Genomic DNA, 24,076 nt, shown 5'->3' with positions numbered 1-24,076 from the left:
TTTTCCCCACCCTTGCTAACTTCAGAAGGATAGCATATCTGCTATGGAAGGTAATGGCAGAATAAAATCAAATCCTCCTTTAGGAAGTACCTTCAGTGTACTTGTCCAGGGAGCGTACAAGGCCTTTTTAGGCAGCTTTACACATCCTAGGGCTTTACAAGCCCCATTTCCTTCTTGACACAGAGATTAAACCCTTTCTTCTCAGACCTGAGCAAAGCACCTGCTCCTAGTAATACTAGCATCAGAAAACAAGGTCCTGAAATTCTCTGAGACTACTGACAAGCTTATGACATGCTAACAATTGGCACTGATTTTTCACCTAGCCTTAATTATTCCTTAACCTGTATTCCTTGTCCTGTTTAACACGGTAATGGGCATCTTTTGACAGCTACTTTAACGGTGGGCCTTTCTATTCAACATCAGAAAATGGGATGTGGGCATAGGAAACTTTCCCAAATCCCAATGTTTGGTCACAGCTACTAAGTCCCTGAGCTGCAGCAGTTTACTACCTCTGCCAGCCATCAGGAGAAGCTCTGTTAAAGGAGTTTGCTCCCACCTACCAGCTGCTACCTCTCCCCCCAACCACTTCCCATCAGCTTTTGTCTGAATTTCCTGGTCTCATGCTCAGTTGCTGTCAACATTAGGATCAGGTATATTCAATTCCCCTCAAGATCCTGGTGCCCAGAGTCAAGTTCTTCCTCTGCATTTTTCCATAGCAACTATTTAATTTTTTTTGTTGTTGTGCAAATAGTATAGAAGGGAGAAATTATACTTCAGTGAAAACGCAGGCTGAGATACTACTTGCTGGCTGAATCTAAACATCATCGTTATCATCTCAGGTTATCAGCTTATCAGATCTGACAATCTCTGTGAAGCAAGACATGACACTATGACAAAAACCTCAAAATAAAGATTAGATAAGCAAAAAGCAGGTAGTACCTCTAAGACAATACTGAATAAATGGCCCGGCAAGATGCTAGGGATACTAGCAATGCCTAGAGCATCTTTTAGAAGAGTCATTTTAAAAAAAGCCTTAATATTCATGCCTTTGATATATCTTGTAGATTTTGGTAGATTAAGCACACAAGCCCAGTATCTTAGCCAACTACCAGTTTGATTGCTAATTTAAAAACCTCTAGTGAAGTCCCTGCACACAGTTCAGATTGCAGTTTTTCCTATCCAAAGTTTTAGATGGATATTGTGCATTCATCACTACCCAGCCTACTTACGTTGTTTTTCTTTGTTACTGGAGACCAACAGGTTCCAGACCACAACATTTGCATGCTAGGTTTTTGGTGTGACAGAGCTTTTTCATGTCAGAGATATGTACACAGTCTACCAGTATTCATAAAGAATTTATAAAGGCCTAGACCACTAGACTTTCATTAAGACAGGCATAAGAAGATGTGGCTCAGTTTCCTCTTGTGAAATATGCATAATATTTACACCCTTGAAGAAGCAGAATGCCGATTCCTGGCTCTCTCCCACCCAGCTTGCCCAGTGAATTGCTAAATGGTGCCAAACGGTGGGCAGCAATTCACAGGGCTCGGCAGTGCCAATATTACGGCCAGAGGCATTAACAGCATTAATCAGAAATACCACTTCAGGGAATTAAATTTACTCTTAACACAGAACAAGCAGTCAGCTAGCTCGTTTTCATTATTTGTTCACTGCCTTAACACAGATTTGAAGATGTAACTCCTATTATCACGCTTCTAGAACTTGAAGAAAGACAGGAGCTATAAATCCGTGTTTTATGATAGTATTGCATATATTGCCACAGTAGCTCTTTGATCTTCTGTGCTTATGACACCCCCGTATTTTCCCTTAATACATACTCCTCCAAGCTGACCTTCACGGTTTACACATTCTCTGATCTCTCAGCCATTTCAACAGATCAAACACTGAGACAGGGGGTTTCCTGTGTATTCAGTTAACCAGATTGAGTCACAAGCTTTAATTTCCAATTCTTATTTAAGTATAACTGACAATCAACAAAACACCTGAAAAGATTGTATTTCTTTGTTTCCACATTTTGAAGCAAGTAAGATTTATGTCCAAGCTAATCTCAAGAGCTTGCATTAGAGCAGATAGCAAACTGCCAGAAAAAAGGTTTGTCTGCACATGTTCTCTCTCAATAGGCGTCCAAAGCATTTTCCAGGCCAAAGGTATGTGAATTACTGTGCTCATTCTGGCTAGAGTTGTGGGAAAAGAAATGAGCAGACACTCATTCTGCCCTCCAGAATCTCCTTTAGAACACAACAAATAAAGCTGAGAGCTATTCTGCCCATTACACGCACAGCAGCAGTAAAACTGGAGTCACATGCAGAGTCTGTACCACTGTCCCTCTGGAGTTTATTTTAAACAATTGGAGATAGCATAGATCTGGGTGCAGGGTGGTCTTATGGTTACAGCTTGCAACAGGCCACGTGGATAATCAGAATTTTCTCAAAAATTTTGAACAAATAACTTAGCCACCCTGTGCTTCAATGACATTTAGACTCAGTCAATTAGAAATAGAAAAAAAAGTAGTCGTATGTCTCACAAGGGGAAGAAAAGGCATTTCCTTATGGCCTTAAAATTCTACAAGTACTACATAAAATACCACCATTCACTACAGTTAAAATCTGGCAGAATTCCCCTTGCAAAACAGGAGCAGGTGGAAAGACTATGGAAAATACTGCTTCCCTTGAGCTTTGCTGGCTATATCAAGATGTGTCATTCACCTGCACTCCAAAAGAAAACAATGTTCTCAGTAAATCACTGTTCCAAAGAAGAGCTTTACCCAAGAATGAAAAGCTGTCAGTGCAATGGTCAAACAGCACGAATTCTCAGAAACATGCCAGCTCTCTGGCAGACACATACCAAGCAATTCCATATATGCAATGGGCCTTCCTTCTGCACAATACAAAGCCACCATAACTGCCTCACACTCCAAACCAGTAGCTATGGTTACTAGATACAAAAGACAGTCCTGCTGCTTCCCTGTGGCCAGAGGAATTCCAGGCACTTGGAGCGAATGCACCAGACAAAGAAGCTGGTACAAGGAAGAGAAAAAAAAAAAAAAATCAGACAAAAATCAAAACATATTTTGACTTTCATATTCATAGTCTGAGGTGATCAGAGCAAAGGAAATTTAGGGAGGCTTCAGAGAGGAAGAAAAGAAACTGTTGGGGAATCAAAGGAAAAGCTGAAAACTTTCTCCAACTCTCAGAAATTACATAAACATCACCCACTAATGAGAGAAAATACTAAATGCAGTGTTCAGCAGATATTAGCAGAGAAAAGGCACTTTGACTGTATTTTCTGCATGTTCTCCATATTTTACCTCCACTTCATGTCATTGATCATTCCTGTCCTAGCTCAGTGGAAACCAAACAGGACTTTTACATACAGATACTGGCCTGGCAGTGCTGAGGAGAGGATAAGGAGGTCGGTTCAATCCCAATCATACTTTCCAGTAAAAGGTTGGACATGTTCCTGACATGACCTTATAATCCCTAGATGACTAAAACAGATGTCTAGGCCCAGCAGATCTCCAGGCACCCATTCCAGAAGAAACACAGAAATCTATTTTTCAGGGAGCATAAGAAATTGTATAAAAGGATGACTTCTGGAGCCCAAAGACATGTTAATGTGAACTTGAAGAATCCCAGTATACTCAAGTATATTCTTTGGCTATAATATAAGTTTTCAATGTGGAAAAAATAAAACAAAACAAAAAACCCCATCAGTGTGATAGACTCTTTTGTTACCTCATCACTTCTTGCACTTTCAGGATGGATCTGCTTTCTTCAAAATTTCTAAGTAAGAATACTCATGTACTGTCGTCTTCTTCCACATTTTGTACCAAAGGTATCTGGCACTTCAACATATAAGTATATTCCCCTAGGTATACTTCTCTTTTGCCTACATGTGCTTCTAAAGCATATAGAATGGAACGAAAGCTCTGTGTTTCTTCTGTATGGGCACAACCGTAAAATTCAGAACTTTTCAATGGAGAAAATGGTTACTATAACAGCTGAAAACTTATTACATGAAAGTGCACACACTTATAGCTCTTGTGAATAAACGCATACATACATGTGCACAGGGAGAAAGAAGAAAGGAGACAAGAAATAAATAGAAGGAAAAACATATCCAGAATGAAATGCCTGTTTATCTTTCAGACAAGAAGTTTTCAGGCTTCAAATCTAACTGTGGGAGTGACATTTTGTTCAGTTACTTTTGCAATACAAGGGCAGGTCAGATTTGATCCAAAGTTACTGCATAGTAGCTGGGTAAGAATCAGGCACAGAAGACAAAAACTTACCCCAAAATAAGAGGAAAAGTGGCAGCAGGAGAGCAGCATTGTACGCCCTGGAGGTAGTTTTCTTTAATTCCATGACAAGTCTAAGAGTGGTTGTTCTAAAAACCTCTGGGGAGAAACAGTACTTGGAAACTAGCAAATACCAGCTCTCCCCACATCACGGACTTTGGAGAATTCTCTCTACTACAGGCACTCGCTCCATGCTCTGCCGAATTGGGGACTAGCACTAACACAGTGGACAGAGTCCCTGTCCACTCTCGAATGCTTCACTCATGTTCCTGGAACAACGAGAAAACGCTGCCTGGATCGCACGGATTGAACTGCACAAGGCAAAGCAAGTCGGATTTACAGGCACAGCAGCGGGAGGGCTTACAGGCCCACGTGTGAAAAAACCCTAGGCTGTCAAAGGTAGTAAGAAATTGAAGAATGGGAGATTCACCGTACAAGGCAAAAAAGGAAAAAGGACCCCTGTGTGGTTTTTTGCTTTCTGTTTTTTGAACTCCCCCTATATAATGAAGAAAACAAACCTGGTGTTTCCTCCAGAGTGCGGCAGGAGCTCAGGATTGGCCTGGGGACTGAGGTAGCTGGGGGTCATTTCTAGGATGCAGGCTTCTGTATCAGCTCATATTTACAAACAAATTTCAGATGAGGATCAATCACAATTTTCTGATAGAGGCTGCTTTGTTCAAAGAGAAAATAAGACAAAAGACAAAAGCACACTGTTAATCCCAAAGAGCAGAGTTAGTCCACATTAGCCTTTACTGCTATCTCTCATACATCACGACGTGTGTGAACCCACAAAACAAAATGTACGTGAGCCCTCTTCCCAACTAAGGGACAGTTATAGAGATCAACAGGAGAAGTATCCATGTAACACAAGCACCAGATCACATCACCACCTTTAGATGCATGTGTTTAGTTTTAGAAATGGAAAAAATTATCAGTGTCCATTGTTTTATGAGAGTAACTGGAAAATGACAGAGCCCACACTCAGTTGTGACCTACTAAGTACCTCTAAATCCACATCACAATTGGATTAAATTAACCGTAATGAGAATTACGTAGATTGCCTCACCCTTCCACTAACAACTAAAAATAGAAGTCAGGTAAGATGCCATACAAATTCCCAGTTCAAACAAGAAATATGCAAGATAGCAAGGAATTGGTGCAGACAGACCTAGACTACACATGATGAAAACAACAGCAATCCTACAATGAGTAATTTATATTATCTCAGCATCCTTGCAGAGCAGACAGAGGTTGATTGGCCATGTGCAGGGAAATGGGATTTTTACTGCATTGTTTTTACCTTCAGTGCAGAAAGCAGAACAGTCACAGCAAGAGCGTTTTCACCACCAAAACACTGCAATTCAGGAACAAATGGTTCATCTCACTATCCTGCCTTGGAATGCTCCGAAGATGATGTATCATGTGTTATCAACCTTATCTGGACCACCCTGCCCCCACTTTCATCTCTGGTGTCTTCAGTCTGTTTTTTCAAGATCAGCCTCAGTATTAGTTTCTTGCCAGTTACCACAACCATCTGGAACTCATTTCTCTCTCTTTAGACTCTCATTTTGCTGTCAGGGGACGTAACCAAATGCAGACACGTGCAGAATCTTTCTGCTCAGAAATTTTTTGCCTCACCTGCGTGAATTATCCTCCTAACAACTCACCTTTTCCAAATCAAAGCAAATACCTATGAATCCATTGCGCAATTAACACTGCAGGAAACCACTGTTGTTCCTTGACTGAATACAGCCACTTCTGTGAACCGACTAGTGCAACACTTCACAACGCTTGGGAAATAAAACTATCCATAGTAATTTATGGCTCATATGTCTACCTGAAGGACACGCTCAGCTTTCACAGAACAGAATTACTGTAACAAATCCCCACACGTAAGAAAATGGACGTCCTCCCACAGAGGCTTAGGTCTCATGCAGCTCTGCTGCTACTGCTCTGCTGTGTGGCCTGTGGCACCTCATACACCTGACAGAGCCATTAGCTACTAAAGTCTTGTTACACACTAGCTAGACCCAGAAAAGAGCAAAACAGTTTAGCAGAGGCTGAACAATTAAAAAGCTCCAAAGAGGAACATTTCTGGTGTCTCTCAGTACATTTGAGACAACGTCTCAAGCAGTAGCTTCTTGTGCTAGCGACTGAGTTTTATTCTGGAGTCCTCATTTGGTCCTTCTGTAAAGTTAATGTTGATGGGTTCGAACTGAACTGCTAACATGGCCAATGTGTCAATACTATTACACATGCAGGAATGCTATGAATGGTACCTTTCTGAAGGTACCATTTCATGCATTTGTCACAACAAGGTTTGGACTTGAGCAATCTGGGAAATGGCAGCAGTATATGGTTCTCAGCCAAAATCTTCCACAGACAGAGGTGAGACTCTCATGCCTGTGCCACATATTTTAAGTTCTGGGGTTGGAGCAGGTTACAAGGGATGATCCTCTTGAAAAAAGTGTTCATTTGTTCTCTGTGACCACTGTTAAATGCTAGCACATCCAAGTGGTCTGCTAGGTCTTATGGCTCGTTTAGTGTCCCTCAAAACCCAAGTTAATGGAGCCCGCATAGGTCAAGACATCTGACTTCTTTCTAATAATAAATAATACCTTAATCCAGTGTCTACCTGTGAGGATATTAGAATTAAATTTTTTCAACATTCATGGTTGCAATTTGATGAGATTTTGCCAGCATAAATGGCAGACTATTTCTGTGCTGGATCATTGGGCATACAAAAGCCAATGTGGGTATTAACCAGCTTAGTCCAATTAAAGGACCCTAATGCAACTCTGTTAAGGCCCTGATTTGTTAGGCTTGACTACATTTCCAAAGAAAGAGCACAATTGGGTGGATTTGTTATCTAAAGCATAAGCTCCAAGTCCTTAGTCATCCTTGCTAAAGCCTTCCCCAAACTGGCCATGGTTTGTGCTACCTCCGCATCGCTGCAGTCCAACGTCAGTATAATCTGCTCTTTAACATAGTATTAAAACTAGAGCCAAAGGACACAGCTGCTTTCCTCTGTGTAACACTCATTACAAGAGACTTAAGGACAGCATAACAGCAAGGCTTCTATTCTCAGTCAGTAGGCAGGAAACTTTGCAAGCCGGAAATGCATGCCATGAAAATGGGGCAGCAGTAAGCAAGCTGGATTAAGAGAAAAGGGAGAGAGTAGGTCTGGTGTACTCAGCAGAACCTTTCTGTCTTCTTATTCTATACTTTTTTGTGTACTTTTCACAAAACAATCCCATACATTTTTGTACGAACAGTTCAGAATGAACTGCGCAGCAAAGTACCTAAGCAAAACAGTCTGCACTTTCCATTCAAAGAACAATGTACGCTTGCCAGAGTTTCACAATCTTTCCTCACACAGGGCTTAAAATAATCCTAATGTTACAGATTGGATACTAGAGCTTAGACGTGTGATATGACTGCCTGTATCACAGACAGAAGCTGGTAAGAATAAAGGTATTCCTATCTCCTGTCATATGCACGTGTTGTAGCTGCCTCAGAGGAGAGAGCCTCACCTTCCCCCCTTACAGTTCTGGAATCTCATCACTGAATATAAATCTGCTTTTCTGAATTGAACAAGGCAAGCTAACAGCATCAAAAACTTCTGACATTTTTTCCCCAGCTTCATCCTCTGAGGTTTATTAGACACAACCATAAACAAAGGAGTCCATACTAACAGTGCCTGCAGACTTGGAACTTGGGAAGTTGAACTAGTAAAGAAACAAACTTCCAGTTGCACTCAAAAACAGTGTGCAAAAAAAGACTGCTTCAGTACACTCTTTCGCTCTCAATCACTGCTTAAAACTGCCAGGTATGTTTTTTAAAAGTTCAGCTTTTGGAATTTCAAGCCTACAGACTCATAGGCCAATTCTGTAAAGTGAAAAGTTCAAATACTATTTAGTGATGTAATGCTTGAGGGTTCCCTGGGGTCCAACCTCTAACTCGAAATTGGCTCTTTCCTGTAATAACCAAAGTTATTGCCCTTAACATGCATCGTCACCACTTTTCCATCGGGCCACTAGATGTCCCTTCTGCACTGCGCAAATTCCAGCAAAGGCCATTGTGTGAAAACAGCAGAGTGGAAAAGAAATTCACCAGCGCTACCAAACCAATGCAACTAGACACATCCTGAAATGCTGTAGGGCTGTGCCAAGCAGCATGCTGAACACTGTAAGACCTACTGCAACATCCACACATCAGAAGAGCCAAGGAAAAGTTTTGTCTGCAAGTCAAAACTTTAAGTTGCTATTAAAATCTGGTAAAATCACACAAAATTTCCAGTTTCAAGACATCCTATTTGCACTTCCTAGACACAATAAATTTAGTTTCCTATCACTGCTAATCAGAACTGCTGGCAAGGAAATCATGCTGCCTGATAAGAGTATTGAGCATATGACACTGGTCAGTCCCAGCTAATGGCAATGAAACAATTGGCATGACAAGAAACACCAGAAAGGTTGCTATTTCTTGCTATGCAGTAACTCAATAGAGCAATGTAATGGATAGTCAGAGTTCTGACCCAGTCTCACTTTCCCGGAGCACAATAATCAATTTCATATAAAATTGTAGCGCTGAGGAAGAAGAGCGTTGGCAGTCCAGTAGGACAAAGGCATAATGAACATTTATTTATGAAAATTTCATAGGAAATATCTATGTGGGTTAAGACTTGGTCTAACTCTTCCCATACATGCAGCCCTGCAAGTCTGGCCATCGGGCGCCATCCTGTGGCAATGGACCCTCACTCCTGTGATGCACCAGCGACTGGCCTCAAATGCATGATTTATGCCAGTCACACAGCTACAAACAGCAAACGAAACCTCAGTGAAATCCTGCCTTAACTGAGAAACTGGGACAACATCAAATCCTCTTAAAAGAATATCACTTCTACAGAGAAATTATATCTTAAGCAGAACGTTTTTCTAACCAGTATCATCAGCAATGTCTCAGAAGACTCCTGTATTTGTCTGCAGACTGTGGGATGAGGGAACAAAATTGAAGCAGATTTGCCTGGACTCTCAAATCACCTACTCTGCCTTGCAACATTGGCTGACTGTGCAGAGATCTTCACTACATGCCTCATTCCAAAAAAGAACAAGTTGTAAGAACCGTAACAAGGATATGTAATACATGCATAGTACCTATAGCTTCCACTCCAGCATATAAACCCATTCACAACATACGCAGACTAGGCTGTAGTAAAGATAGGGCCATACTTCTGCCAAGTTATCTCCAAAGGAAGTTACAGAAGTCAGGCTCTAACCATGTATGTACCCTTTGATCTATGTGAGACCCTGCTGGAGTGCTGCAGGTCAACTTTAAGCCCCTTTGATCCTCTTCCACTGCTTACAGCTGCCTCGGTGGAGGTGAATCCCTTCCAAGGGGCCTCTTTTGGCAGGCGGGAAGATGAGAATGTTGATCAGCTAACAGGGAGCAGCTAACAGTGTAAAAAAAGGTCTCAAGCAAGATTTTCTGCAGTAAAATGTTATAGCAGGAAGAAGGATGTGTCCAGTACATTGCCTGGATCTAAGAGTGTTTTGAAGTTGTGTTGACTATTGAGAGGCCTTTTTGCTGCTGTTCTTGTCAAAACGATCCAACACACTTCTAAATATCTCTTTTCGCTACGACTATCGCTGCTTAGAGGGAGCCTCTCAAGCCACTGGAGGGCAGTGCTGGGCAGTTTTCTGATCTACCAGCCTAAAAACAAGCTTTGAAAGGCAACCTTCTGAATTAGCATACGTTTGTTGCAAATGTCTGCGTTGCTGGCAACCCTAGAGTCATGGTGGTGCCTAGGGCGCTTAGCAGGCTTCAGGGGAAAACTAAATGCTCAGCCAGAACCAAAGGAACCTACAATCAGAGCCAAAGTAAGGGAGCTATGCCCTGCAGCAGAGCCTGGGTGAAAGGAACCTTGTAATGCAAAAGTTTGCGCTCTGTGAAGGCCAAAACATTGGGGTGGGGGAAAAGGGAATTTTGGAAAAGCCCCCAGCTCAACCTGAAAAACAAACACATCTAGCTGCACCATGTGAGCTGTGTGTTCTAAAGCAGAGTCTAGCCTCAAAGTCCTGTATATGACATCTATCTCTGCCATGGAAATGACACCTTTGAATACTGCATAAATCAGCAAGCTCTGCCTCATTTTCCTTCCAGATGTAATCTCTGTAGTCTCTTGCAGACTTCATGCACACAGTCTGGTCTGTAATGAGGCCTCTGGGAAAAACTGGACATTCTTACCACAGTAGGTGGCAGGAAGTAAGATGGATGCAGACCACAAACATGCCAAATGTTGAGGAATGATTAATTTTCTCCAAGAAGCCAAAGATGCAGGGCTCACTTTTGTGCATGTGCACCTTAATGAACACTCTATTCAAGAAATACTCCTACTACATCCAAATCTAATCCAGGTAACTAAACAGACACATTTGTCAATATGAAGGCAAGGGATAACTGTACAGAAAGAGCCCTATGTTCAACTTCCTGACTCACAAGCTGGGGATATTGTCCAGCTACTTTCAATATCTTAGGCTTGTGACTTTCTAGGCCATGTTTCACACCAGTATTAGCATAACCTCTGACTGTGCCACAGTGACACAAAATAGCAAACATCTCCCAAGTTAACTTCTGTTCTAAGATTATTTCACAGACTGAAGCTCCTATGTGAGTCAATTGTTTCTTCTTCACAGATGCCCCAGAATAATGGCCTGACCTAAACTGGGTGTGCAAAAGTTGCTGGATCTGTTATCACTTCAATAAGAGGGTCTGGCAGCCTTGCAAGGATTACTGCAGCACATACTGGCATGTGAGCAGACATTTAATTTTGCTGAGATTCTAAATCCTGGTGTTTCCATTGCCATCCATTTGTCAGATTGCTTAACAAACCTTTAAGAATGACAAATACAGATTTTTATATAATTGTTAACATTCAAGCTTGTTCTCATGGTGTTCAAATGGTGTTTCATCCCAATGTCAATAACACCGAAGTTGCTTCATAATTAGGACTTGAATAATTAACTTGTCACCACACTGGCAACAATTCTTCCAGACCTGCTTTGTATGTGTAGATCCCTCTTTAAGAAAATAAATATCATGTAAGTCAGGAAATTTAACTTAATAAGCATATATACTTGTACTCCTGACTGTTTTCTTCTGGCATAGAAAGGTTTCAATGATGACCAACTACATTACTACCACTTTGGCAGCACTAACATCAGATCAGAACAATCCGAGCTGAGACACAATCCCATATTTAGTTAATGCTCCCATTCTCTATTAGTACTGCTGCATTGCTGCAAACTAAAATCAAAAATACCCTTGTTTGCTTCTAACTGCATAACTGGACCAGAGACAAGGGTAGGTGGTGGTTTTTAGGGCCTCAGGACTTCTCTCTGCCCTGAGGGGAGCTCTAGTTTGCTCCACTTCTCTTAGGGAGCATGGTTTATGCACATTTTTTACTTCATGTCTTGCAACAGCAGGCAAACCAAGCTCCTGCTGAGCTTCTGCGAAAGGTGATATTATCTGCAACACAAGTGTTTGAATCTTTAGCCCTGCTAACTGGTGTGCTGAATGTGCATGAGAGTTCATCAGCACGTCTGAAACAAAATCTGCTCAATGGCCTCTGGAAAAAAAAATTAAGCTTTTATAGCATGCTGAATTAAAACACAGTCTATATCTTGATTTATAATAAAGAATTCCAACTATGATATAATCAACTTTTATATACACAATACATTGCATTGCAGAAGGTCAATATGGCTTTCTTGCTACAACGGGCAAAAGCAGATGTGATACCCAAGTCTGGCTGCTTATTGCATCAACTGTAATGACAACACACTGAATCAGTGGGAACAGTGCAGTTCTAGGTGTTTGACTGTGCACTTCACTATATGGAGAATTTTTAAGCTGAGGGCCTCTGCTGCTCATGCTGGAGTTCCAGAGTGATCAGTCCTGTGACTGCATTACCAAAGGCCTCAGGTGTGGGAAGAGGAAGCAGCAGCTGCAAAGTCTGAAGTGGAAGAGTCCATATTCACACCAGCACTCAAAAACTTACAGTAGAAAGTGACCTCAGCAGATTTAAACGGGGGAACTGTTTTAAACTTTTCCAACCTACTTCTGAACACAACCATAGGAATAGAGCACTCATAAATCCTGGTACAAGCACAATGGTAGCTTCATCAGGATTACGATTGTTTCAGTAAGAGCAAGAATAAGCACCAAAGCATCTCTCCCTGATGAGAGGCATATAAGGCTTCTTATGAGGTTGTATACAAAATATTCAACTGGATGGATCTAGAAACTGCCCAAGAACTATAGGAATAAACAAGGGAAGAATTCTAGTAGTTTAAATCAGTTGTCTAATGCCAATCCAGCCTTGCCGTTCACCAATTATATGTATCATTTCTGGAAAGAAACATGATAGTTGACAGCTTATCGGAACACCATCCATTTTAGCCCTGAGAAACTCCAATGCCACTAAGTCAACCCTATACATATCCCAGTAAGAAGCAGCATCTTGTATCTTTAAAGAAGTTTTCCACACCAAGGCCAGCTTGTCAGCATCATTTATTATACTTGAATGCTTTATGAGACAGAAGCCACAAATCTGACAATTTAATTTTCATTTGCTTTGGGAATGACTGCGTATGCCAACCTAGCTATACTATCTGGGCAAAAGATGAATCTTTCTGCTTCCAACTCAGCTTTAGTTCCTCCTCTTTCTATTACAGGACATGACTTCAGAAAAATTTCCTTTCCTTTATCTGTGATGAGAAGGCAAGCCAAAGTATAGATGGCTGAGCTTCCCATAATAGTAGAACAGTTGCAGAAATTAAATTTCACTCCATGGTATATGAATCGATCTCTGGATCTTTAGCTTTGCTAACCTGTACATTCAGTGAGTCACAGATGTTTCATGAGGGCCTATCAGTGCTTTTCAAAAAAAATCTTTGGCTGAAGATTTAAACTCCATTTGATCCTAAAGCCTATTTAATGCATGACTCTGAACCAAGGGACTTTGCATATTTCTGCTAGTCTCACTTCCCAGAAGGTCAGTAGGGCAACCACAGTGGAGAAAACTGAATCCAAGAAGCAAGGAGAAAATCTCTTTAGATGTGTATGTTCTGAGAAAATGACAAAACACTGTCACTTGTACTATATGAGACTAAATGAAAATTTCTTCAATTCCATTTCTACCTCTCTGTAAAGCTTGTTACAACATACCTTCCCTTTGCTTCTGCATTTCCTTTGATTCAGGCCAGACAATGTAACATGGAGATTAATCACTACACAGCACCCAGTATTTCTGAGATTTCACAGCTTCATTTCACTTAGAAAGATAAAAAGTAAACCTCCAATACTGTCAACCATATGGGCTGTTATAACATTTCCTCTTATATCTTGGGGAATCATACAGCCATTTCCCTGAAATCTTGAATGAGCTAATGATTACTTTGAATTTTTCTTTCCTTCAAGAGTGCACACTACATGCAAATGATCCAGCATCTCTTATTATAGCAAACAACTTTCAGGAGTACACGAATGAGAAAACAAAAGCAACCAAAATGCACAGGAGAAAGCCAGGAATGCCAACACATTGTTTTTCTAACTTGAAACAGTTTCTTCCCATTGAGTAAGAGGTTATGTCCTTCAGACATTATTTTAAAATAGTGAATCCACTCCTGGCTATTAACTTCAACACTGATACATACTTAACTCCAATTTCCTTGTTTATTTCCCCTCAGTAATTTAACCCTATTGAAATTTTCTGTTAAAATCATAAAGCTGACACTTTGTATTCCCACCACCAAATATCCACTGGAGCTAGCACTGAAGTCAAAGCCACAGTTCATCCTCTTTCCATGACTTTAAAGCTCATAATCCTCCACTAAATTAGCCAGTAAGGACAGTGATTTGCTGATTCTACGCAGCATAGGACTTGATCTCTTGTCTTTCTCTATTGTGTTACAGAAATGGTGCTTCAATTACAAGCACATCCTTGTGGGCTGATAGAATCTCACTGTTAGGTCAGAACAGGTTCCTACAATTTCAGAACCAAATAACTTATTTGGGCAGTGACACACAGGAATTGTCACAGCAGCAATGGACACAATGCTTCCCAACTCATTCATCCATCTTCAGCTGAAACTGAACTTCCGGGGTGAAATAAGGTCAAAACAAAGTAAAGAGTGAAATGGAATCTGTCCGACAATAAGCCAGGTGTCAGGCATCCAATCCACAGAGCCTGACCAAGGACAAAACGGTCATTCTCTGTTAGCTGTGGTGGGATGTTAGGAATTTTGAGCAGATGTTAATAGGATGAATACATACTAGTCATACAGTCTCAGAATGATAATGCCTCTGAATACCAAAAGCATACTGATCTCCTGAAGTTCATAGTCAGAACATCTAATGGCTTGGGAGAGCAAGGAAACACTTGGGGGGGACGGGGGGGAGAAGAAAAAGAGAAGATGCTTTAGATGGGAGAGTTTTATCAGTTAAAAAAGCCTTGGGGCACACAGGGAATGTTAAAATGCTCAGGCACAAACAGACACATACTGAGGGATGCCAAGAATGCACACTTTGCGCATAGGAATGGAAGAATGAATTTACAGAACTTGTATGATTATAACAGGTCTCAAACACCACTTCTTGGTAGAATATTAGAACTAAGAAGAACCTAAAGGGGAAAACAAATCTTTACTGCACTGTCCTGGTGGATCAAAACTGTGAGAAAAGAAAAGCTAACACCAGTGACGCAGAGAATGCAGATCCTGTTCAAAAGAAATTCAAAGGGAAATTCTTTCTATTTTAATGACCTCAGCTGTTATTAGTAATGCAGATCAGGGCTTTGTTCTAAAAGGAAATCTCATTTCTAACCTGCAGTGTCTTTTTTAAGTGTGAGACTTTTGAAAGCTCCTTTTTAAACAAGGGCTGTGTAACTGGGAAATTGAATTCATTCTCTCTGCTTTGATATCTATTTAGTTCAGCACTATACACACTGTCAAAAACAAAATGTTATCCTCCACTCTGCACTAGAGGGCCAAGCAGTCCAATGGCATACACTCTCTGCTCCATGGTACTGATCCAATGTTTTCACCATCTCACAAAAGCGTGTAGCTCTCTGAAGGAGGATGAGACTCCAGGACAACAGGACTGCAAATTATCAGCACATTCAGAGGTGTTTTTCTTTTTTATGAGCTACAAATCAGACTAAGCTACACTAACAGAAAGATCCTTGTAAAGTTGACTGTCAGCAGTGCCACCATAGGAGCATATCATAATTCTATGAACTCTGGTCAATAGTATTATATATCCACTGAGCCACTAAGGACATTAAGCAAACATATTGAAAAGACAAGAAAAGATTCCAGTTGTCCTGAGCTTCCCACTCTCTGACCGCAAAACCGCACTCTCACATCAAATGGGGAATGAAACTCAAGGGACATTTTAATCCTACACCCCTGCTCTAATTATTAATCCTACTTTATCAATATTTGATGGAGCTGTTATTGTGTCTCCTCTGACCATTACACTTTTCATATAATGCTCTGAATTATACTGCTCTATAGCAATGTAATAGTAAGGTACTCCTTTCAAGGTAATACAGATAGAAAACATGGCACCTCCTTTCCTAACACAGTGCTTTCCAGAAGACCCTGCTTCAGGACTAGCCTATGAGATCGGCAGCTATAGCATAAGCAACTGACTAACAATTTATGTAAAAAGATATATCGACTTAGCCCTAAATGACCCCTCCCCTTTGTGGCCCACTATACCACCATCATATGGAAAAGGAAATATATTCATATCCTGAAAACCAAACCAAAACACAGATAATGTCGAGCACAATAGAGAACAGTCATTATGTATATTGGCATAGAGAATCACACTTAATAAGGCACAAAAGCAATTATGACAAGAAAAACTTAAAATTTTTTGGAAACTAAAGTGTTGAGGAAGAGGACACAGACTACCCTGTGCTAAACATAACAGAAATGCCTGTCCCCTGCCACAAAACCTGCATTCATGTCACACAAACTCACTTAGATGAGTACATGATTAGGTATGCTGTTGTGGTTGCATTTCCACAGGGTTAAGAGGTTACTGCTGCTACCCAATTACTCATCGGCACAGTTCCACAAGAGAGTACTCCCCCTCTGCTTTGCATGCGTAACTGCAAATGCAATAACTCCCAAAACAGATGTTGTTAACATGATCAAGAATATTAACTCAGCAATTGCAACTGCTTAAACTAATGTGAATTGCTTAGGTAAAAGGCAGCTCAGGAACAATTACATGCAGCTACATGAAAAGTAAAACATTCCACAATCCACATCACACTCTTTAAGGATCGTCTTCGGAAAACATAATACATACTCAAAATTCTCCATCAGTGCAGAATCATCAACATTAGTGCCTGCTGCTGAAGAATTGAGACACAGGGAATACAAATTCATGGATATAGAAGGGGCTTTTTCTGTAGATTCTTCAGTCTCTCAGTTTCTGAATACTATACCTTTCTTCTGCAAGGGACCTTATTTAAAACAAACATTTAAGAGAAGAATAATCTGCTGACAGAAAAGAAGCACCCAGCTTGTTTCTCTACAGGACACCTGTTCCCAAAGCAGAGGTAGGGGGCTGAAGTATGGCAACATATTGGGGAACTTACACTTTCTTGTCAGATTGCACATTTTCCCAGTTCCAGGCTTTTACTGCATTACACAATGCTGGTATCATAACACGCAAGTGTCAATTCATGGAGAAATACAATTAGGGAGCAGAGAAGCAGATTAATTCATCCCAATTCAAAGCCTGGGCAATAGTGGCTTCCCTGCCTGAAAACCAATACCAGAGCAGTTACTGTTCACAGGAAAAAAAAGAGGAAAGAAGTAGAGTCATCCCCAACCTTCGGTCACCACAGATTAATTGCAGAAGCATGGCACCCTTCTTCCCTAGCTCCCCTAATGGTCTCCCAGTAGTGAAGGGGAAAAAGGAAAGAAAGAAGTAGGGATGAAGGAAAAAGAAACCAGACAAAAGCAGGTTTGGGACTCCATATAGTTAGATGAGTAATTTATTTATTTGTGTATGTGTGAGGAGGCCAAGCCAGTTCTTCCATTCACAGTGTACAAACCTGTAATTTCAGCACCTAGAAGTGAGTCTCCAAAGTTGCAAGCCCAGCCAGGATTTCTTGTGCTCCCATTCTGCATGGAGCCCAGTGGAGACAGAATTTCTGTGGAGAGCAAGGGAAAGGGTTGGAGTGCACAGAAACCACATCAAAGAGGTTTTTGCATCTTTAGCTTGTAGAACATAAAGCAGATATTAAAATGGGAAGATTAAAAGAAAAGTAACAAAGAAGTTTTGATGTATTCATGGGACAACAGGTAGCAGTCAAAGTGCCAGAAGAAGCCAGAGAGATTGCTAGATACTATGTGTCTTCTACACTTACGATCTGACTCAAAGCCCAATGAAGTAATTAAAGATAGCTAGCAATTACAGTAAGCTTTGGTTCAGGCCCGCAGAGAGCATGCTACTAGGAAGCTCAGTCCTTCCACATTTCAGCAGATTGTAAAAACTGTGAAATTGCCAAAGATCAGAAAAAAATATGGAGAGAGGGAGTAAGTCCTGAATAACATCTGTCCAATGAGTTAAAAACACTAGATGATGCAAGCTTTAAGGGAACTTCTTTGTCATCTGTTCTGTCTTTAGAGAGAAGATGTGGTTGCATTTTTTTTTTTTCACAGCAACGATACAAGCACAGAACAGCAAACAGATGGAGGTGTCATAAGCAAAGTGTGAAAAAGAAAAAAAAAAAGAATAAAAAGAATAAAGCGAGAGTCCCTCTGCTGGAGATTATCATGCTGTGAAATCGTTTGTAATGACCTGTCAGAAAAATGCCTCAATTACTACAGGTTGGGATAAGCAACGGGATAAGCATAGGTACTTAACCTCAGAGACAGAAGGTCCCCAAGGATGGACTGGTTATCCACACCATAAAGCAAGGCAGGTAATAGAACTGGGGAGGCTGATGACTGCATGCACTACAACAGCAGCCTGTATACCAGACCGATGGCTTGGTGTTGTAATCAACCCTGGCATGATACTGTTTATAGGAGTATTTATGCAAATTCTGAGTAGTGGAGCTCTTGAGACTTGTCAAGTGACAGAGTAATACTTTTGTTTGTTTCTGCCCACAAGTGGGAGGGGGGGGAACCACGGTGGAAAGTACAAAAGAGAAAACAGCCCATAAGTGGAAGGAACTAAATGTTATCAACATATAATGGAAAAGGCTTAATGTGGACTATCAAAGACTACATATCCCCATCACAAAATATGCTAGGCAGGTTTAACTGAGCAGTATGGATTTTGAGGGACACACTGTTTCATGTATAAAAAGAAGGTTTGGAGATGTTACAATTTAGTCTTTTTGCCAGGAGGTCCTTTATTAAAATTGCTGTAAATGATAACTTGTTCAACTAAAGAAGAGGCTCCTTCTGCCATGAGCTGTAAAAGGATGTAAGTTTTCAATTCTGTTTTTGAAGGATGTTTCAGATACTGATTTCTACCTCATGCTCAACGTAAGTTATGTTTTTTTCACAATTCTGGTGCTCAGAGCAGAGAGAAGCAGCATTTTCCTGAATCTCTAAACAGATCTTTTTTAACACAATGTTCTCTGAACAGATCTTCACAATACTTGTCCATGCCATAACCCAGCAGTCACAACAAACCAAAGTATTTGGCAATACCGAATTGCTCAAAGAAATCTGAGACTACTTTCTGTTCATAGGTCTCCCTCAGGGACCTGAGTGGGTTACAATAGCACAGAGAGTCATTCTAAATATCTTGTATCCAAACACTGTGCTGGATGGTGATATAAAACGTTACATGCCCAATGTTTGAAACAAAAAGGCCCACAGCACCTAAGAAATGCTTTCCCCATAGAGCATATTATAGCACTGGAACTACTGGAAATACTATCACGTGATCCAGTCACAAACTATTGCTCTAAAGAAAAGAAATCCAGAACAGAAAGGAACGGTGAGAAAGTTCAAGATGTAAGACTAATTTTTTTTTTTCTCTTTTTATTCCATGTGTAAGCCAGTCTTTGTTGCAGACCTGTATGAGAAAACAGATATTATACACACCCATTTGCTACATAGATACTATTCCTAGGACATGTGCTAGTCTAGACAATTCAAGGCAGGAGGTTTTTTTATTGTTACTGTGAAATCTGTATGCTTCAAAAGGAAAAAAAGTTAGGGGTTTTTTTTCCTTTGAAAAGGTTATACTTTACAAAGATGTTGCTAACAGAGGAAGTGAACATCTGCAGAACACACTGATATTTTCTAGTATCAACTGCAAATTAATTGGACTTTCTTATATAGTTATACTTTTTTCTAATAGAATACTAATCCTGACAATCAGTTAGTACTGATTAGCATTTTGGTAGTGGTTCTCAATAGCTTCTGACTGATCAGGCTGTGGTCCCCACTGTTTAAAAAAACTATAGAAAAAAGCAAAGCAAAAGCACAGACAAGGCAAACACCATCTTTCGTTCACCGAGTAATTTAAATATATGAAAGTAAGTGTGGCTTTATAGTCCTTTAATTATGTATTGCATCTGAATTATGTAAGGAACAGAGGGCATACAGGAATTCTGGTGGAAAGAAGTAGCACTGTGCAATAGGATTTCCTCACCCAGGATAAGACATGAACATCTAATCAGCAATTTTACTGTTCTGTTGAAAAGTATGACTGTTTTTGCTAATCTAATTCAGTATTTACACCTCCACCATTTTTGTCAGGGACAGAAATGAATCAACTCCTATAATGTCATATAATGTAGCTGTAAGATCACTTGGAAACAAAAGTAAACTTTTTCTTTTTTTTGGTGTTGTCATGATAAGACTACACACAGTGGTGACAACACCTACATTAATCATTATATCAAGTTCTGTCATTGCTACCTATAGTGGATCTATAATGAATGTATACATACACAAATGATCCATTAGTATAACGATTCCTGTGTTCCATCCTTAATTCCATCCTCTTCTTTCCATTTGCTTTTGTTTTCTATTTTATGTTCTTCATTTTAAACACACAGTTGTGTATTATACATAAATAAATACAGACTTTTTAGAGAAGTGGTAGATGAATGATTAATCCTCTGAGACAGTTTTACTGTCCTTATCCATTTCAATAGTCATACATCAAGAAGAAACATTCCTCCATCTCCACCCTGCCACCCCTTTAGATTGGGTCTGTACCTTGTACTGGGCAAAATACTAAACACTGCTCCTCGAAGCTAAGTTTCAAGGAGAAAACAGTAGCTGTCAACTTCAGATACAGTGTCACACATGCAGGCTGACGTTTGTTTTGTGCTGGGAAAACTTCTGAAACTCCGGGCCTAATTTTGCATAAAAAAATGTTTGTGCTTTTGTCTTTCCCTTAGGCACAATGACCTTCCCTTGAAACAGTGACAATGCTGGCCTGCTGATTAGCAGTGCAGCTTTGCTGCCAAACCTCCTCCGGATGGGGCCAATGATAGGCAGTGAAAACTAACTGCCACTTGGTGGCAGAGGTTAGATACCATAATTACATTTCTGGTTCCCAAGAACGCATCATGCATGCTTATTCTCTGCCCAAGGTGACTCTCAAGATTATTTCTTGCCTCCTCATTAATTACTACATATATTTATAGACAAATTAAAGATTAAAACTTAAACATTTATTCAATTAATCACTTCGAGTTCTAGTAGAATAAACAGTATCAATTCAATTCATTAGCTTGGGGGTTCATGACAATTTAACACATTCGTTTTCTGTTTCCTCTCTGTGGTATCATGTCTCACACGAGTTAAAACATCAAACACCAGCAGCTATCTTTGTAACAGAAAGAGTATAAGAAGTTCTGAAACATCGAACTATTTGCTTCAACTCATAGTGAACAGAAAACGGATTTGCTGCAATAATCAAATTAGGCTTGTTTCTACTCCCCTCTTCCAAAGACATCATGTCTAATCTTTAAGTCTTTAGCTGATAATTCAATTACTAGCTTATTGAGAGCAACTATAAACACAGTGTATGTTACTTACTGCATTTGGTTCACAACATAAATAAACAATATTCTACAAACAGATACTTCTGAATGTTTACTTCATGAGACCTTGCTTACCATTCGACTTCTGAGGAAGCTGCATATTTTATTCCTTAAAGATGCTACAACAGCTCTGATTCTAAAGCCACAACCTTCCACCCGATGAGGGGGGCAGTCCCATGACTTCAGCAGCTTTGCCCAACACGGGAACAAGCAGCAAGGTCTAGCCACAAGAAAAAAAAAAATCTTTTAAGTCAAGCCAAGGGGACCTACACAAATATACATAAAGTTCCCCTTTCTGCATCTATGCTCTCCACTTTTTGTTTCACAGTCTTTTTGAAACCTTCCTGACACTGTGAACCTCATAAATACATACTGCAATAACTATTCATTTGATGTATAAATAAAGGGAACTGACAATTTCACATTTGCAGGACTTTTACAGAAGGATTGAGCTGAACACTGTGAGATAAGTTTATGCCTAACCTTGGCCATAAGGACTCTTTCTGCTCCCTACAAATTTAGTAGCCAGCCTTTACTCCTCTCTACCCAAGCCTCCAACTCCATAATGCCATTCACAGTAAGCTACGCACAAAGTCACAGAACATCGCAGCTGACACGCTCCAAGCCAGAATGGTTCCAATTATACAATAGTAAAGCAGGATTAGGAAAAAGGCTCTTTAAAGACAAGTAATTTTTATCTGACAGGAAACTTTGGACAGACTTTACAAGTTGAAGTTCAGGACAGAGTTTATAAACCACAGGCATTTAACCTCAGAAATATATATCACAAACCCTCTGAATGATGATAATTTCACCTAATAATAACTGTTTGTTTTGTCCACACAGGAAAACTCTAATCTAGAAACACTGACATAATTAAACATCATCTTAGTATAAACCATTTCATAAAACTTCAATTAACTGAAACTCATCTAGCCAATTTACCAGGTTAGCCAAGCTGGCTCTATGTACACCAGCTGCACTTCATCAAATTGGAGTGCTCTATTTACGAAGTATGCATTTATCCAAATATTGTCGACCTCTCTGACACTCTAAATGAACACAGAAAGTAAGCATAAATACATCAAGATGTTTCGGTAGTGGTAACTTTCTGGATCTAGAATAATTATTACTGCTACTGAAGATTTGTTAACGTTCCACAAAGAAACAAGTACGGGTTAAAATCAGAGCAGGCAGTAACTGAGTATGTGTAAGAGAGAAACCAACTATTTAACCTAATTTAGAAATTCTCAACAGAAGTAGTTACTGCAGAGGCTGAATATACTATCTACCAAAACTCCATTAATTCAGAACTATGTCACTTAGAATATTATTTTTTCATCCATTACACTAATATTGTCCAAACCCAAGCCACAGCTGTTAAAGTTGTGAAATCTCCATTTGCCTCTTATTTCAGCATAGGTGAGGCGCTACCATAACTGGTACCCCTCTATTATACCTCGACCCATTTATAATACGTGTACTCCTCTATTTCCTGAAATGTGTCTAGTTCTAGAATTGTATATTGCATATTTGGTGCCTCGAGTGCTGCATGAGTTATTTGGAAAGTGCACCTTTCTCTTTTACTTTGTTATTGGGCACAAAGCCCAGAAAAATACAAATGTACAAATTTAATACGATAAACCTGGGATTTGCCAAATTCCTGCAAAACCTTCTTTTGGAAAAGTTCAGGTAAGAACAAAAATTTGCATGCATGATTTCAGAGGAAGCAGATGTTTTATAATGTTTATTAACTATTTTTATGGCTCTTAGCATCAGGGTATCCAGGCTCTTAAGTAATGATGACAACAGCATTGACCTCTGCATCCATCCAAAGATCCAGAAAAACTAGCCATCTGTCAATCTTTATCAGTTGCTCCAGCTTCTTCCTATAACAGATCTGTATCTTCATAAATTTGGGGAAGATCCCTGTATTTTTAGATTACACAAGTCTCACTAGGTCAACCAAACCCCTTTTCCAATCTCTGCCACACCATTCATGAAACCGCTTACAACATTAAGCAGTACAGCTTTATACTGCCCTCAGTATTCCAGCCTTGCATTCATGCAGTTTGGACCATTTCCTTTATTCAAACCCTGCAGACTCTTCTGCTTTTCAAGTATTTAAGCACTTAAGCTTTGCTAATGCATCTTTTTATTTGCAGTTCTTACATGTTTTTCTAGACTAGACACATGCAGCATGCTACATAGCTTTAAAAAAAACCCCAACATGTAAATATCCTTAGAATGGCTCAACTAGAAGAGCATAACAGACAGCATGTGGCCCTGGAACAGAGGCTGTGGGCATTGTAATGCTACCTGCTGAGCACAGCCGCCAGCATTCAGAGCATTATAAAAAGGGCATTACTGTAACAATGACAAAGACAGTGAGCGCTACTTGCATAGTGTTTAATGAGCAACACAGACCATGGCATTTGGAGCCTGACAGTTTAGGTTTGTTTGTTGTTGGTTTTTTTTAATCCAAAATTTCCATCACCTTTCAAATAATCAAGCGCCTGAATTAATCAGAGCGCCAGTTCTGAGAAAGCAGCATATATGATTTCAAGCCCATTTGCAAAAAACACACATGGATGCCTTTCAAGGCCAGCATGACAAGTCTTCTGCAAAGAAAGAAATTTGAGAAGATCACA

General features: G+C 40.0%; 1 protein-coding gene across 6 annotated transcripts in view; it reads right to left on the bottom strand.

Annotated features, from left to right (window-relative positions):
• CRB2 (crumbs cell polarity complex component 2) overlaps positions 1-24,076 on the bottom strand; it is a 76,616-nt gene that overhangs the window by 39,027 nt on the left and 13,513 nt on the right. For 5 of the 6 annotated variants that reach the window (XR_012654046.1, XM_075054609.1, XM_075054610.1 and 2 more), the window contains exon 1: positions 4,837-4,916. Coding sequence is in view for 1 of the 6 variants with exons in the window: in XM_075054613.1 (XP_074910714.1) it covers positions 17,457-17,555; positions 21,501-21,525 (124 nt within the window). In the remaining 5 variants the exon portion in view is untranslated. Of the gene's footprint in view, positions 1-4,836; positions 4,917-17,456; positions 17,556-21,500; positions 21,646-24,076 lie in introns of those variants that run through there. The other variant, XM_075054613.1, reaches the window with a different exon arrangement.

The sequence above is a fragment of the Buteo buteo genome, chromosome 23 (genome assembly GCF_964188355.1).
Source record: "Buteo buteo chromosome 23, bButBut1.hap1.1, whole genome shotgun sequence".
Taxonomy (NCBI): domain Eukaryota; kingdom Metazoa; phylum Chordata; class Aves; order Accipitriformes; family Accipitridae; genus Buteo; species Buteo buteo.
The sequence above is the reverse complement of the archived record's forward strand: the minus strand, read 5'-3'. Positions and strand labels throughout refer to the sequence as shown.